The 15,897-nt window shown below is 37.9% G+C and overlaps 1 protein-coding gene across 1 annotated transcript in view; it reads left to right on the forward strand.

Moving 5' to 3' along the window:
- The window catches only part of si:cabz01090165.1 (uncharacterized protein LOC100333421 homolog), a 163,270-nt gene extending 152,945 nt beyond the window's left edge, over positions 1-10,325 (forward strand). Inside the window, exons 4-5 of the mRNA XM_027179574.2 lie at positions 3,957-4,622; positions 9,350-10,325. Coding sequence (XP_027035375.1) covers positions 3,957-4,509 — 553 coding nt within the window. The 3' untranslated portion in view covers positions 4,510-4,622; positions 9,350-10,325. The remainder of the gene's footprint in view (positions 1-3,956; positions 4,623-9,349) is intronic.
- Positions 10,326-15,897: the final 5,572 nt, after the last annotated feature.

The raw sequence follows: 15,897 nt of genomic DNA on the forward strand, positions 1-15,897 counted from the left end.
TTAGGATCGTGTGACCTGTTGGAAAAGAAGAAAGTTAAAGCAAGAATGCAGATAAGACTGCGGTGTTCGAAGGCAAAGCTTAAAAAGCTGGTGGGATTGATAGAAGCAAGGGAGGACAAGATTGGTGAGATTATAGATGATAAATTAAGAAATAATAACAGATGGCAGATTACAAACAGTAGGTGTTTGTAATCCATAGAATCTTTTTTTTTCCGGTACTGATGACTGGAAGAAAGATTCCGAGTGATAGTTTCAGGCAGTGTTTGAAGTCAGAAGCAAATGTCAGGGATCCTGTGGATACATGAGGTATATGATAGAGTTGTGTGTTGGTGGAGGGTTAGAGCTGTCTGGTTTAAAGAGGAATGGCGCTGGCTGAAGTGTGAAGGTGATGAATGACGAATTCAGCAGAAGGGAAGTTAGAGGTGGTGATGATTAGGTGGGCTTGTCAAAAAATGCTACGCTCAGTTGTCAACTGTCAACATTTGAAAGCCTCCCACCATTAATTTTTCTCCATCTTCTTCCCCTATGTGCTGTGAACAGGTAATTAAATGGCACGACTTCCAGCACATGATGATAGAACGGCACATTTCTGACATATACCAAAAGTAGCAGGCTTTGTCTGACCCCCTGACAACCCCTTCTTGATGCATTTGGTGACAGATCAGTGGCAGGCTGAGCACCTTGGTATCTGAAATGGAGGGAAGAATAACTTATATGTCCATCAACTTCTGTGCTAAAGCTTCTGCAGCCATCACACTGCAGGTTTAGCGTATCACCTCATTAGAATGTGACCTTCAGAGAACAAGACAGTTTGAAAACCAGGGTATGTTTAAATTCTGTTCGGTCTACTTGCAAACCACAAAAAGGGCATAATGTGTAGTTAGACTAAAGTGGATGGGGATTATGTGGAAGTAATAATGCGGTAAACTGTACAACTCATAACACAGTACATTTTTAATGCATTCCTTATTCTTTCAAGTGGAAAAATTGAGCTACGTTGAGAGCTCTATCTGAAATATTAGTAATTTGACATGCTGGGAAGGTGGGCGGAGCTTTTAGGGGCTGTCGCTTAATGCGGCAGAGTTCAAAACACCTTCTCAACTGTCAGTCATTCCAGAATCATATACTAATTAGCTCAGTACCAGTTTTTATTGGGGGAAAAACCAAGGCTGCTCTTTTTGGTGTATTTTGGCATACATTGATGAGTAAATCTTGTACCATCAGCACTATTTCCACTTTACTGTACTCAAACAAAATTTAATTTAATATGCAAGAACTGCTTTAAGTGCATTTTCTTCTTACTTTGAGAACAACCTAATTGCTCTGACTTGTACATTGAGAAATAAGAAAAACGTACTGTCCTGGATGCTGCAAAAAATATTTAGCACATATTTATGTTCTACATACTGTATGCGGTCTTTGACATTTACTTATGCTAATTTCTCTTCCTTTTTATTGGCTGTATTTGACCGTTAAGAGCAAGTATGTACAGTATGTGCTGTATTACACACACACACTGCTGTAGTGACCACTTTAAAAGATGATGCATGCCAAATGAAAATGAAATGTGTGATATGCGACCTTGTTTGCACTAACCATTAAACAGTAGTGCCTCCTGTATGCAGGATTACCTTCACTGTCAGATTAAGCCAACACACACACACACACACACACACATGCACGCACACACGCACACACGCACATATACACACAGCCGTCGTAAGCTGGTCTTCATTGTATCAGGCCGGTACACCAGGTCCTGCGGCTGTTATTCTGATAAATAGAAATGAAGCACTGGTGGTAAAGGCCAGACAGAATCTGTCCCTCTCTCTGAATAATGCATGACTCAGACAACCCTAAACTAACCTGCTGCAGAGCTTCCATTATATTTACATGCAGACACAGTTCACAAAAGTGTGCTATAATGTGGAGGTCAAAATTAATTTCAGCAAAAGTTGTAGGGTCAGTTGTTCACCTGTTATGGTCACGTGTTAACCTTACCCGTCCTCTACATATCCAATATTGTCTTCTAAAATATGATTATACTTTATTTTGAAGCACATTCACATTAGTGAGCATCTGGCAACCATTCATTCATCTTCACTAAGCGCTGGTCAGGTTTATTGTGTATCCAAGGACCAATGGAAACGAGCCAGAAATACACCCTGGATGAGATGTCAGTCTCAGTGCACTATGCACACTTATTAAAACCTCAGAGAAAACAGTCAACCTATAAGTTTTTTTTTTTTTTTGGAGGTGAACCTGGAGGACCCACAAAGACACATTCAGAGTTCATTCACATTGAGAACATCCAAAGCAGTAACCCAAGCACAGGATCGAACTAGGAACCCTGGATTCTTTCACACTGCCAGCGATTTTTGAATTGATTCTTGCTGCACTGCTTCAACGATAGCACACAGCTCATGCAAAAGCCATCTACAAAGGCAGAATCTTTTTTCAGTGCAGTAAATACCATTCTCCTAGTTATAAATAACAATAAATATCTCTGCTAAAGAGAAAGGAGCAAGGTACCATCTCTGTGGTGCCTTGTTCTCTTATAATGGCAACAAAAACAATGACCACTAAGATCCAATCAATCAGGCCAGAGTTGTGAAGAACTTTAGTGGAAGAGAGCGCTGAGTGTGTCACTCACTCTATTGTTGTAACAATGATGTTTGTACTGCAATGCCTTTAGGGAACAATCCAGAACATTTATGTTATCTGTCTTTTTAGAAAACATCCCATCTTGCACTAGCATTTAGGCTAGAAGGCACATGTGTTTTGTGCATATTGCTATGGAGAGAGCACAGATTGTAAAAAATGGCTATATTTGTTTGGATTTCAAATTTCAAGTAGATTGAAAATTGAGATTCTAAATTTCTTGAACACTTATGTTAGCTAGATTATCCAAAAATGCTTCCCCGAGCTATAAATCTCAACACCGCCCATTTCAACTTCTTAATGAGAACAAAGAGTGATAAAATTTTAGCTTTTGTTTAAATTGCAGTGTGGACTGCTTTTATTTTGGGCCTCTCTCCACCCCATCTCTTCCCTAATTGCCTCTTCCATCTAACCCTTGATTAGTCTATTTCTACCCTTGTGTTCCTTTGTCTTGTTGCAAAGTCTAATTTCTTGTTTTCTTTGGCATTTGACTCTTATAGAGCTTCCTGGTTTTAACCCTTGCTCATGTTTTACTGTTGGTTATGCCAGTGATTTACGGATTTCCCCAGTAAGCTGATTATTAGCACTTGCGTGGTATCTATAACACTATTTAGCCAGCACTTCCCATTATATTCCAGTTGCTTTGCTCGTTTACAAAATATTTTTGTTCCCAGACTTTTTATCATTTTACATATTGTATTGCAATAATAAAATATATTAAAAATAACATACAAAAACACGAATATAATATATATATATATATATATATATATATATATATATATATATATATATATATATATATATATATATATATATATATAAAACAATGTTCAAGGATAACCTAGTAGGACCTTGTTTTTAATGTATTAACAAGACAAAGTAGGAGTAAAATCAGTGAGTTGTCACTTACCAGTGTAAGCAAGGGAAGAAACATGACTTTAGTTACCAACAGTCTCTTATTATCATTATTTATGTTTAAGTGGCACCTGTGCTATTAGGGGAACAGCAGTGTTCTTTTCCTTTCCATTTCAGTCTGCAGTGTGGCCAATTAGGCATCGACTGCTCAAAACAACTGCTTTCATTTTTTTTCTCTAACTCATCTTGCCGTTCATGATCGATACTGCCAATCTTACAGAGAGTCAAATAAATTGCGCAAAAGTAATTCAATTGAACTGATTGCTGATTGCTGTGTTTAACTATTTTTATATATTTGTACACCAATACATATAATCAATAACACAGTTTTTTGCTTTGTCCTAACTCTACCCATCTTTCAAATTTCTTTCTCTTAGGATGATTCCAGCCTCGTACAAGCTGTTCCAGCTGAGTGATCTGGCCTCTGCGCGAGACTACGATCTCTGTGTCTTAGCCGTTTACGATGATGGAGTCACTGCACTCACGGCCACACGCCTTGTCGGCTGCGTGTCATTCAGCACTGAGCGTGAGTACCACCACTGCCGCTCACTCCATGATCAGTTCCTGGGAGGCACTATGATCATTGTCATTGGAGGCATCATCGTGGCCTCTGTTCTCGTCTTCATTTTCATCCTGCTAATGAAGTACAAGCTGCACAGCCAGCATTACAAGCAAAAGGCAGAGCGCGTCAGCAACGTCTGCTCACAGACCAACGGTGGCCAGCAAGGAGCGGCATCCAACCCTCCACCACCCCGATCATCATCTTCCTCTGCTTCAGCAAATAAACCATCCATGCTTCTCAGTCAGGAGAGACCAGAGAGTTATGGTGCTCAGGAGGGAGGCTATGGGGCACTTAAAGGCACCACAGTGGTGGACTTAAATCCAGAATACGGCAAGTCAGTCAAAGAAGAAGACTCAGTATCGCAATAACAAAGGGTCAAATCCCATCCCCCATCCTCTCCTCCTCCTTCCCATCTTCTGCTTATTTTTTTTATCTCCTTCTGGGGTGTCTCTGCCTTACTGAGGATTTCCTCATTTCCAAGGTAAGATGTTGTATGTCTGTGATTTGTTTGCTAAACATTAGCATCAGAGCAAGGATAGGCTAAATGTCGGCCTACCAGCCCTTGAGGCCAATCAATATACATTATTTCCAATGTTTGTTTGTTTTTTTATTATTCTTGCAGTTAAACCTATTCCGATTGCCAGAGATTTGATGAATTAGAAAAGAATATCCTTGATACTACCAGGGAATTAACAATAAATGCAGCATTCGACAAAGAATGGATTGCAAAACAGGTCCTCTTTAGAGTTACAAAGAATACAATCCCAGTCAGAAATGCTAGCAATCTCTGATGTACAGTAAATAGTGATCTAATAAATAATTTGAATATGCTGTTAGATTATAGTTTTTAGGGAGAAAATAAAAGGATTTTCTAGCCTTCTACTATCCCTGAGGCAATACAACAAAAAAGCAAGCTAGTTTTGTAAGTAAATTTTGTATTTTCTGAATGTAAATGACGAAACACAACATGGAGTTCTACGAAGTTATGTTTTTGAATTTGTGTGTAATGGAAATCACAGATTTTCTTTGAGGACAGCGAGAGTAAAGTTGTATCGACAACAGAAGTGGTGTAGTCTACGTAATACGCAGGTATACGCCATAAACCCACTAGGAAAGGCCAAGGATTTCCATATACCCACTTAAAAAGCGTGAGGATACGTAACAATGTCGTTTTGTGACACAACTTTCATTCATAAATTCACCCAATCTGTGTTGCGAACACAGACTGTGGTTGCGATTGCCAATCACTAACGTTTTTGGACCATTGGGGCTTTCCGATCTGACGTCACCTACCAAGGAGGAAAATGAGTTGCTTGGCGGTCTTTTTCAGAGCAAATTTGAAATTAACTAACTAATGTAAAAGAAGATATGAAACAAAAGCAGACTCAAACTACACGCTTTGTGTGTTTTCGGAAGCCTGCGCCTAAAGCTACAGCAGCTTCGGGTGACATTTCACCCACAGCCCGAGTACAAATGTATTTGGAAAGCTTTGTAAACTACCAGTTCATTCAGTTCATAATATTCTGCAATGAAAGAGTTGGTGATAAAACTGAACAAATGTTCATTGTTCACTCTTAAATGTACATTGAAAATTGACAGCTGATAAAACCTGTGCTCCAGGTCCCATATTCATATAATATTTAAGGCTAAATGTAGCTCTTAAAGATATAGTTCACCCAAAAATGAAAATTGTGTTGTTGTTTTTTTTTCAAAATATCTTTTGTGTTAAATAGAAGAAAGAAACTCATACAGTTTTGGAACAAATTGAGGTTGAGGAAAAACACAATTTTCATTTTTGGGTGAACTACACCTTTAAGAGCTATATTTAGCCTTAAATGTTATATGAATATGGGACCTGGAGCACAGGTTTTATTAGCTGACTGTCTTTTGTTGCTTATAATAAATTGGAATGTTGATGACACATAAGCAGTCTTTAATAATGCTCTAAATTACATGTAGATGCATATTTTATGCATTAGTGAGTGTGGTGGTGCCTATGGGGTGTCGCTCTAGGATGGGTGCGTATGAGGCTGGGAGGGGGAAAAAAATCACAGTATACGCACTACAAAAAAATAGACTACACCACTGGACAACAGTTACTGGTTTTGTTGAAGGTAATCGAAGAGCAGTTAGCTTTCGAGCTGAACAACACAATTGGGAATTACTAGTGCTGTTAAATTGTATTGGCTAAAAGAACTGATGCTTGAAAAAGGAGGTGATCAGCTGACTATATCATTAATCCTGAAGCCTTAAGGGTGAGGGTGGTAGCATTTCTTGGTGGTAACATGAGAAGTGTGTGCTGCATTTTACAGAGGACAAGCAACAGATATGACCGGTTATATTATTTCAAATTTGTATGTGACCCAAAAGCTGAAGATTTAAAATGCTATAGCAGGTTGCTTCTGTTGGAGGAAACTACATGAGCAGCATAGCAAAGCTGGAGAGTTTCTCTCTTTTTAATTTGCTCTCCAAATGTAGACACATGCTTCAGTAGACCTATGAATATTTTTCTCCTTTGTAAAGGTAATGAGACCTGAATTAATATTTGTAATAATTGCTGTTCATTATTAATATTACAATAAAAAAGGAAAGGAAGTTTGCTAGGCACCTTCACATACCAGCCTTTCTTTGGTATGATTATGCCTGCTGGGGAATAACAAGCATTTTCTTTGCAAATGGTTAGAGTTAGTATATGCATGAAGCAGGGGGTGTATTTGAATAAGCTTTACATTGCAGCATTACAGCTCCACAATGAAAATGATGAAAATCCCTTCATTTGAGCTGCTGCTGCTGCTGTTGTGGCTGCTGTGGATGCTGCTGCCTCGGCCCCCGCCTACACATCTAAGTGCTTGTGGGAATAAGCAATCATGATAAAAATCACAAATCTCTCACAGCACATAAACGCATAAAGAGAACTAGGGAGGATGGTGAGGAATAAGTTTCCCACATGGCTTGCCACTCGTCCTCATGCTGGGTTCTCTCCTTCTTTCTGGGAAACCAATTACCAGTCCTCTGACCACCCTAGAGACATTATTATATATATTTATTTATTGTATTTTATTTTAGTTGTAGCTTTGGTGCCTTTAAGAGATCATTCTCCTCCACATCTGCACTGCTTGAGCTTGAAAGGAGCTCTGAGTATGTCTGCATGGGTGGGTTTGCATTTGCTCTTCTTAGGTTTAAGAAAGGATAATGGCTGTTAGCTGAGTCTTTTGACCTTCCACGTTACCACTTCCTGGAGGAGCCAATTCCATTTAGCATTGGTGCATAGCCCAGGAGGGCCCTCTCAGGGAATAGGTTTCAACAGAAGTGCATCTATGGAGGGCATGAAGTGGATTTAAAACAGTGAAATAGGTGGTTCAGTGATGAAACCATGGCTTACACTGACAGAAATTAATTCCAGCATGACTGGCAGGTGAAGGATGTCAGGTTCAGTGAGGGTCATGATCTGAGGGAAGGAGAAATTTCAAAAGCTTTCCCTAGCTACTGAAAATCAATGGACACTGATCTTTTTTGCAGAGTGATTTATTATGTGGACAAGAGTTAAAGAGAGTTTCGGGTTTCTTTTGCATTTCACAGGGTTATGAGGTTCAGAGGCTTAAATATGTATCCTTTTAGTTATTCACTTTTCATTAACAGAATTTTATATTTTTTATGTGCTTTTGCTGTGTCACTGTCTTGAATGCAATGTCTTGTATGCAGTGGGGAAAAATAGATGAATGGCACACTGTGTTCTACAGCACACCTGGATAGGATTTTCATTTCTATCTCAAAAGAGAGAGAGATAGAGGGCATTGTGAAAGAGCAGCAGGAGGAGATGAAAAAAGGAACAAAGGAAGAAAATCAAGTATATATGATGCAGGTGATAAGAGCATTATGATGTGGAGGGGAAACTATGATAAGAAACGGTGAAAGGGGTCATCCAGGCAGAGTTGAAGGGGTAAAGACATAGAGTTGAGGAGATATAGAGACAAATGGGCTAATCTTTAAAGTGAAGTCCCGCCATGGGACAGATATTGAGGGAGGTTATTAACTATTGTTTGTGTGCTGTCTAAAGTGGGCCATAACCTCCTCACTGTCTTCCTACCAACAGCACTTCCCACCCAGAATCCCTCCTGACTGCAGCAGTGCTAAAAATAGCTAACTGAAGAGGGCTTAGTGCTGGCCTGCTGCTGCCTGCAGATAGCTACCGGCATCGAAACCCTTTCTCTCCTATTGCATTGTTAACTCAGCACTCTGAAATATATGAATGGCTTCCCCTGTAGTAACTACTGATTGATAACAAGGGTTGATGCTAATGAAGGTGGTTTAGGGGAAACCCATTTATCATAGGCTTGTTTAGTAGCTGCTTCGCCAGCTTTTCCTGCCTGAAAATGTTGTGTGTAACTGAACCAAAGTTGTGTGTAACTGGGCTAAAGATTCCTGCTAGATTTAGAAGTTAAAGTATTGCTGGTTTTCGTTCTATTCATGTACATAGAGTATATTGATGAATCCAAATCACATAAAAAATCCATAAATTGGGTGATGCTGACTAAGCATTGTTTGTTCTAAATCTTCCAGTAATGCAGCTCAGCCATTGCAGCATTTCCACTAGTCTAATTCTTTTCAGTTTATTGTGTTATTATGGATTTTTAGGTTACCAACAACCCATTAATTTGAAATAAATGTATTGAAATAAATACGTGATAGTGAATAAGTGAAGTTGTTAGTCTCCTTATACATGTATTTGCATTGTTATTGGACAATTTTGTTGTTGTTTTTTTTTAAAAAAACTAACTGAATTTTCATTTTCATACTGCTTGTAAATGCTTCTCCAAATGATTCCAGGTTGATAAATGAGGCCCAAGGTTTTTACCATGCTGAATTTACCTTCCATATGCTGCTCATTTGAGGATCTGATGAGTCATGCATATGTATGAAAGGCTTCAGCAAAACTCTGGGCAACTGCAGGGATAAAAGTGGATGGTCAACTGCTGTTATTTTTGTCTCGCTGGCCAACTTCATGTTAGAATGACTAACCTGAATGAAGTAATGTAAATGATAAATAAATGATGAGGTAGATTTTCTAGATAAGTTCATTCTTTTCCTCGTAACAGCATGACTACTGCTGTTTAAAATTTCTGAGTTGTCTTACCACAAACTGTGCAATGATTCATGTTGTTTTCAGGAGACAGCTGTCTCTAACACCTTTACCTCTTGTTCTCCTAGGCAAATTCAGTCTAGATGGAAAATTAAATTGCCTTGGATTGGAGCCAATACACTCCTGGGAGGAGAGGTGGGTGGAAGCCAGTAACTCTTTTCAGTCCCTTATGCAAGCTTCTTAACAAACAATGGATATTAACTAGCCTGTATGGGGCATATGGGCAAAATTCTATCCTACACGTAGGCCATCACTCTTAGAGAAAATAATATGAAAACATGACCATCACTATTGGACCAGATGAGTGAAAACACATCACTAATGGAATCTGTCGCTACTCTTTCACAAACCTGTGGAAACTAAATGGACATCATGATTCATTCATGCTATTCAGTCACCGCAGGATGTCCAGGCTGCAGAAAGTCAAAGGAATATTCTGAAATATTTCACATTTCTGGACGAAATGTGAAATGTTCCAATTTGATGCATAACACTCCGTGGAAAGCCAATATTCGCACGCGCCATTGAAGTACAGACATACTGATAGCAAGTATCCATTTTGGTGTACTTTTGGGCACATTATGATATTCCACTCTTCTATTCTCTATCAATCACTCTGAATTTTCTCCCTTATAAAGGGAACTGGACATTGAACATTTATTCAACTGGTAATCAGGCATGGATGTACAAGAGATTCGTTTGGGGGAAAAAAAAAAGAGAAGAAGAAAAGACATCACCAGAGCTTTCTTAGTCACCACGCACTGATGCATTTATATTTCACGTATATCAAAAAGGAAAAAAAAAAACATTAAGAGCCCAGACACTGACCTTCACAGACATTTCTGACCACGTCCAATAAAAAATAGGCCTCTTTTGAAGGTTGCCTGATGAAATAAATACTGTTTCTTTTTTTTTTGTCCTCCCCCCTAAATTACTGTGTATGTATTTGTATGTGAGGTAAACCTTCAGCCATCTCTGATTTCAATTACACGTGAAAATAAAAAAGTCCTCGGATGGAATTTTATGCTTTCATAGATAATACATGTGGATTTATAAAGAAATAAAGTATTTTTCTTCTAAACCTGTCAACATTTTTTTTATCTGTCTCTCTTCATATATGATATAAGGTTCATTCTTATATTTCTGATAAATAATCAGGGGTAAAATCAGTTTTAAATGTACTTACTTAAATGTATATATATATATATATATATATATATATATATATATATATATATATATATATATATATATATATATATATAAATGACATTAGCAAAGAAAACATGCTAACTTAGTTGACTATGCACGGTTACCATGCAAACTTACCTCAACACGATTTTTCCAAATAAATCAGTGTTCATTTCTTCCACAGATACAAAGACAATAACTCTGTATACTATAGATGAGTCATTGCTTAGTCCAGTGTATTGAAACATTTTCCTGCTGTTGAATCAGGGAGTTCGTCTTCAAGTTTAGCTTGAAGCTTGAAGCCTTTAGCTCAGTGGCTTATCTGCACACAGATTGCTATCCTGCTAAATACATTGTGTAGCTTGAGATGGACATGACATAGATACCAAAATGACATGATTCTTGATAGTTAATTTGATGTTATTCAACCTGAAATTGATGAATGCTAAACTGAAACAGACATTGACTGTATGAGAAAGGCAGAAAGCTTTTTAATGTTTCAAAGAATTTTTAGAAACATAATCAAGTAAAAGTACAAATATTCACTTTCAATAACACTCGGGAGTATTTTTCACCTCGGGAAATACAACTGTAATTGAACAAGTATATTTTTTTAACTGCCAGTTAACTGTGCTGCAGTTACCTCATTTTTTTGCCAGTATTCATACAAGAATGCATATTTTTTATGCCTCATTTAGTTCAGGCATAATTATGTATTGCTTTAGGTTATATTAGGCTTTGAAGACTCTGTGTCTCAGACAACCAGATGCAAGAATCCTCCTTATAATCCGTTTAATCCCTGAGAATGGCCTCGTCCCATTAGAACGATTCTAAAGGGTGTTTTACTCTTTAAAGCACCCTGTGAATATTGTTTATAGGCTTTTACAGGCCATACATAATTTATGGCTAAAGGGACTGTAGCGTTATGTGGGTGGATTAAAGGGGCAATGAGGCAGTGATGGCTTTCACCACATGATGTCACTACTCACCCTTTCTGTGTCACTTCATTGCCCCCAATGCTGCACGTGATATATTTGTAATTTTCATAATGTGGCTAGAATGTGAAACTATCTATTAATGTAGATTCATATTTTAAGCAAAACTTAACAGTGTAAAATGATGCATTAAATAATATGCTGAATTGTGAGATAATGCAAAAAATATTCAAGTGTAGAGATAAAGAGCTAAAGTAGGTACCATATGTGTACTGTGTTGCATTGGGAGGTTTGGTGAAGTGAGATAGGAACACCAGCATGAGTGAATCAAATGAGCTGAGGGACTTTATAAAGTTCAGGGTTCCAGTGGATGCCAGGAATACTGGGCTTCGATTTTTCAGGCATGTTTTTGGAAACTTGCACAAGAGTGTATAGCATGTAATACCTAAAGTGATTCCCAATAACATACTACCAGCTTCCTGTCTTGTTCAAGTTCCTGTATGCAAAATATGCTTGCTGCATATGTGTATCTGATGTCCTTAAACTCTGGAAAGTGTAAGCCACGGATCACATCCAATATGACGAGCAGACACATCTCTGAGGGTTCTGAGACATGGATGCACTTAGAGTACATCAGATTACACTACATCAGCCTCAGGCCTAGTGTGGTTTGATTTATATCTGATTAAATAAGTGCTTTTATTGCTGCATTAATACGTGGACATATATCCTTATCCGGATATAACCTTGATACTAAATGACTGGATGTAAACAGTGCCAGAGGTTCTTCATACATATGGGGGCAATCCATCTGTCATCCTCATCAGACTCATGATTCCCTGATTGTATATTAATCCTAGCTCATCATTTAGGAAGCAATTTAACAAGAGAGCAAGCCCTCACTAGCATCTAAACTGACAGTCTTTTACATTTGAAATACTCCATGCTTACTGTGACAGTCTTTAAAATTCAGTCTTCAAAATAGTCAAGTTCATGATATCCTTGATCAAGCTCAAGTCCTCTACAGGCCTCTGTAGCAGAACACATTAACACGCTAATCTGATTCTGGTGTGTTATTCCACCGAATCACAGATGGTCAAACATTCAATTTGGCACAATTCAGACCCAGATTTGTTGTGTCAGCTCAGCTGTGTGCTCACGTCAAACTTTTTTTAGCTTTCTGTCCCCCTTTCCCGTAGATTTTATGTGGGAAGTGAGTGCCTCTGAGAAAAAGTGAATATTTCATGCTCTGAGTTCTGATACGATGATGACCCTCTTCATCGTTTTTTGCATTCATTAATTCACTTGCACTACAAGAGTTGTAAAACGAGCTGTAATTGCCACAGCTGCTGTATTGTCCCTCATTAAGAGGCGAGGGAGTGAGGAGTGTGCAGTTTCCGGCATGGGCTCTGAACGTTCGGATCGAATGCTATTAAAATCATGTGCTGAAATCAAATCCATCTGTCTTAACCAGAATACTGATGCTGATGGTAATGTTTGATACCTTGGTGTTTATTGGGTTTCTTTGTTTGTGATTCAAAAATTGTTTAATTTTGCATATAATTACAAAGCTTTAGTGAAGATCGCAGTGCTGTTGATTGACTCATATAATTACATGCAACGCAAACACACATGCACAGTGCTTTGTGAGTTTCATATATCCCTAGTTTATCGTGAAAAAGTGATTTAGACTCAGAATAAAGAGGCCCATAGTAGCATTTCATCATAGCCTGCGCATTCCAAATACCGGTTATATAATCTCTGGATGTGTGTGATGATGACCCATTTACAGTAGCTCTGTCTCACATGGATCCTCACCCTGTCCTGTTTTTACTTTCCTTATAGCTGGCTGAATATGTCCTGAAAATGCCTTAACATGAACTAAGTCATCTTTAAGGAGGTAACAATATCTGTTACCAACAATACTTCAGTTTGGGCTGCATCAGATCCTTCTGTCATTAACTATTTTCCATAACAGCATTGTGTTTTTTTCTCACGTATCGTACTGTGGTACATTTAAACAGTTCAACTTTCCCTAGATACAAATTTCAACAAGTTTCCAATTTGTTACCAGTGCATTTTTTACATTTCCTGTCTGTCCATCTAAGTTTTTTTTTTATCTATGTACGTATCAGAACATAACTTCCATAAACCACAACATTCTGCAAATGTTTTAAACTATTTCTAATTTTGCCATTTTTTATTATACAAGGTAACATATACAGTATTTTAATTTAATTTTGACACTAGTCTTTCCTTAACCATGAACATATCAAACTTTGCTTCTCATATTTAGCCACTTTGATACAAAGGTAGTTTAATCCTGAGAGACTCTACAGGATCAACACTATAGCACATAAACTTTAAGCTATTCTCTGTAATTCACACTAGGTGTTTAGCATTTAGACTAGAAAAGTACTCTCAGGATTAAACTACCTTTGTATCAAAGTGGCTAAATATGAGAAGCAAAGTTTGATATGTTCATGGTTAAGGAAAAGTGAAAAAATTCACTAGCAAGTACTAGCAAATGCAGCTCTTTTCCTTGGTTAGGTACTGTATAACATGTCCTGCAAGTCGTTGCTCTTATTGCTTTTCAGAGCTACATAAAGTTCACTTTGGATCCTGTTGCTTGAGCATCAGGGTTTCTCACAGAGCTAATGGCCTTGGCAGCCACATACATTTCTTCACTGAAGGAGCATGTGTTCAGCCATCATTTCTATTGCTTTTGGCTTGCATAATCAGTCCATCATGGAATTTCTCCTGATGCTGTTTCCATTGCAGGCGATGCCTTGTTTGGCTCGTACCCTAGAACCATATTTCAGTTAAGTATGTCTTTACTTTATCGCTTATTAATTGCTTCCTCTGATGAATTTAATCTTTTCTCATTAATTGACAGTACACGTTTCAATTAAGTGAATAGGCATAAGATGATAAGTATTTATCTTTTTCATTTTTTTTTTTTTTTTAGCGTAGCTGGGGTGTCTTAGAGCTCTTCTACAATTAGCAAACACCAGCATCATGTACTCCTCGGCACAAGACCCTACAGGGAGTTGTCAACATCAGAGATGTTTTCAGCCAATACAGCCTTCAGGTCAGATGCCAGCTTTTCAGTTTCTTTCAGCAATTCCCTGGCACACTCTTTGATAGCTATGCTCTAAATATGACATTTATTTTGACTCAGAATTAATGCATGACAGCAGGCCTGGGCAGTGTCATGATGCTGATGGAGGAGTAATAATTAATAAATAACCAGACCAGGCAAGCATACTTTGTGTCAAACTATAGCTTGCAAATAGGACATTTTAAATATTGTTCATAGAGGATTAACAGCAACAAGTGATGTGTCAGCGGGGAAAATTGCTATCCGGTGTCTTCCCATGCTTTAGTTTTGCCTCATTGAATCTATTAATCAAAGAAAATGTGACATCACATTAAAGTAAAAACTTCACTCAGGTACTCATTCGGTGCTTTATAGATCATTACTTGTTAATTAATGTGAAATTTTACTGGAGGGTTACATCATGTGAATAAAATAGGGGCAAGCAAGGAGAAACAAGGACGTTAGCTGCTGCATTCTAGATTAACTGGAGCTTGTTTATGCACATACTGGAACATCCAGACAGCAAGGTGTTAAGAATAGTGCAATTTGCTCTATTTGCATAAATAGTGCTCCGTATTTTGCATTTTTGGATAGAAGCGACCCAAATTGCATATTCATTAAGGCAAAGGTTTAAATCAGGGCCAAGTGTACAATTATCCCCTGGGACTTTTGTGCATGCTTCAACAATATAGTCCCATCTATCAGTTAGTGAAACAGCCTCTTCAAAAGATTTGTTTCTGTATGTTTGCAATTTATCCATTTAGTGCTAGGTAAGAAAAGACTAAATGAAACTGAGAGAAAACAATAATCACCAAAAACACCATGTTTTGATCTCTGCAAGCAACTCTTGATCTTGCTGCTCATTAAGCTTAATGAAAAGCATCCCAATACTGACAGGTCCAGCAAGAGAAGGTGAGAAAACCTTGTAGTATATAATTTACTCCTGTTTATTCGCTTTGTTCACCGAGGTTGCCTTGTGCCCATGTGTTTCTTTGCTTATTTATGAGTGCCTGCTTTAATCTAGAGCCTCTCTAAATTCCCATCCACTTTTGGCAAGCTTAATGGTCTCTGGATTGGCATTTGGCTGAAATAATGAGAGAAATGAATTGGCAGAGGAGAAAGACGCTGATTCACTCTTAACCTCAACAAAAATCTGCTTTTCTTGACTACAAGAGTAACCTGCTGAAGGTTAATGATAAATACAGTTACCCAGCCTGATTATATCCCTGTAGACATGTTAAGTTTTATGTTTTTTCAATGTGTGCTTTGCATTTTTAGCTACACCAGTGATGCCTAGTACAGTTTGGTTAAATTACATTTACTAAAATATATATTCAATATACAGTATACAAGTATCTATTCGTTTGAATCAACATATTAGCTGTATCTA

The sequence above is a fragment of the Tachysurus fulvidraco genome, chromosome 13, assembly GCF_022655615.1.
Source record: "Tachysurus fulvidraco isolate hzauxx_2018 chromosome 13, HZAU_PFXX_2.0, whole genome shotgun sequence".
NCBI lineage: Eukaryota > Metazoa > Chordata > Actinopteri > Siluriformes > Bagridae > Tachysurus > Tachysurus fulvidraco.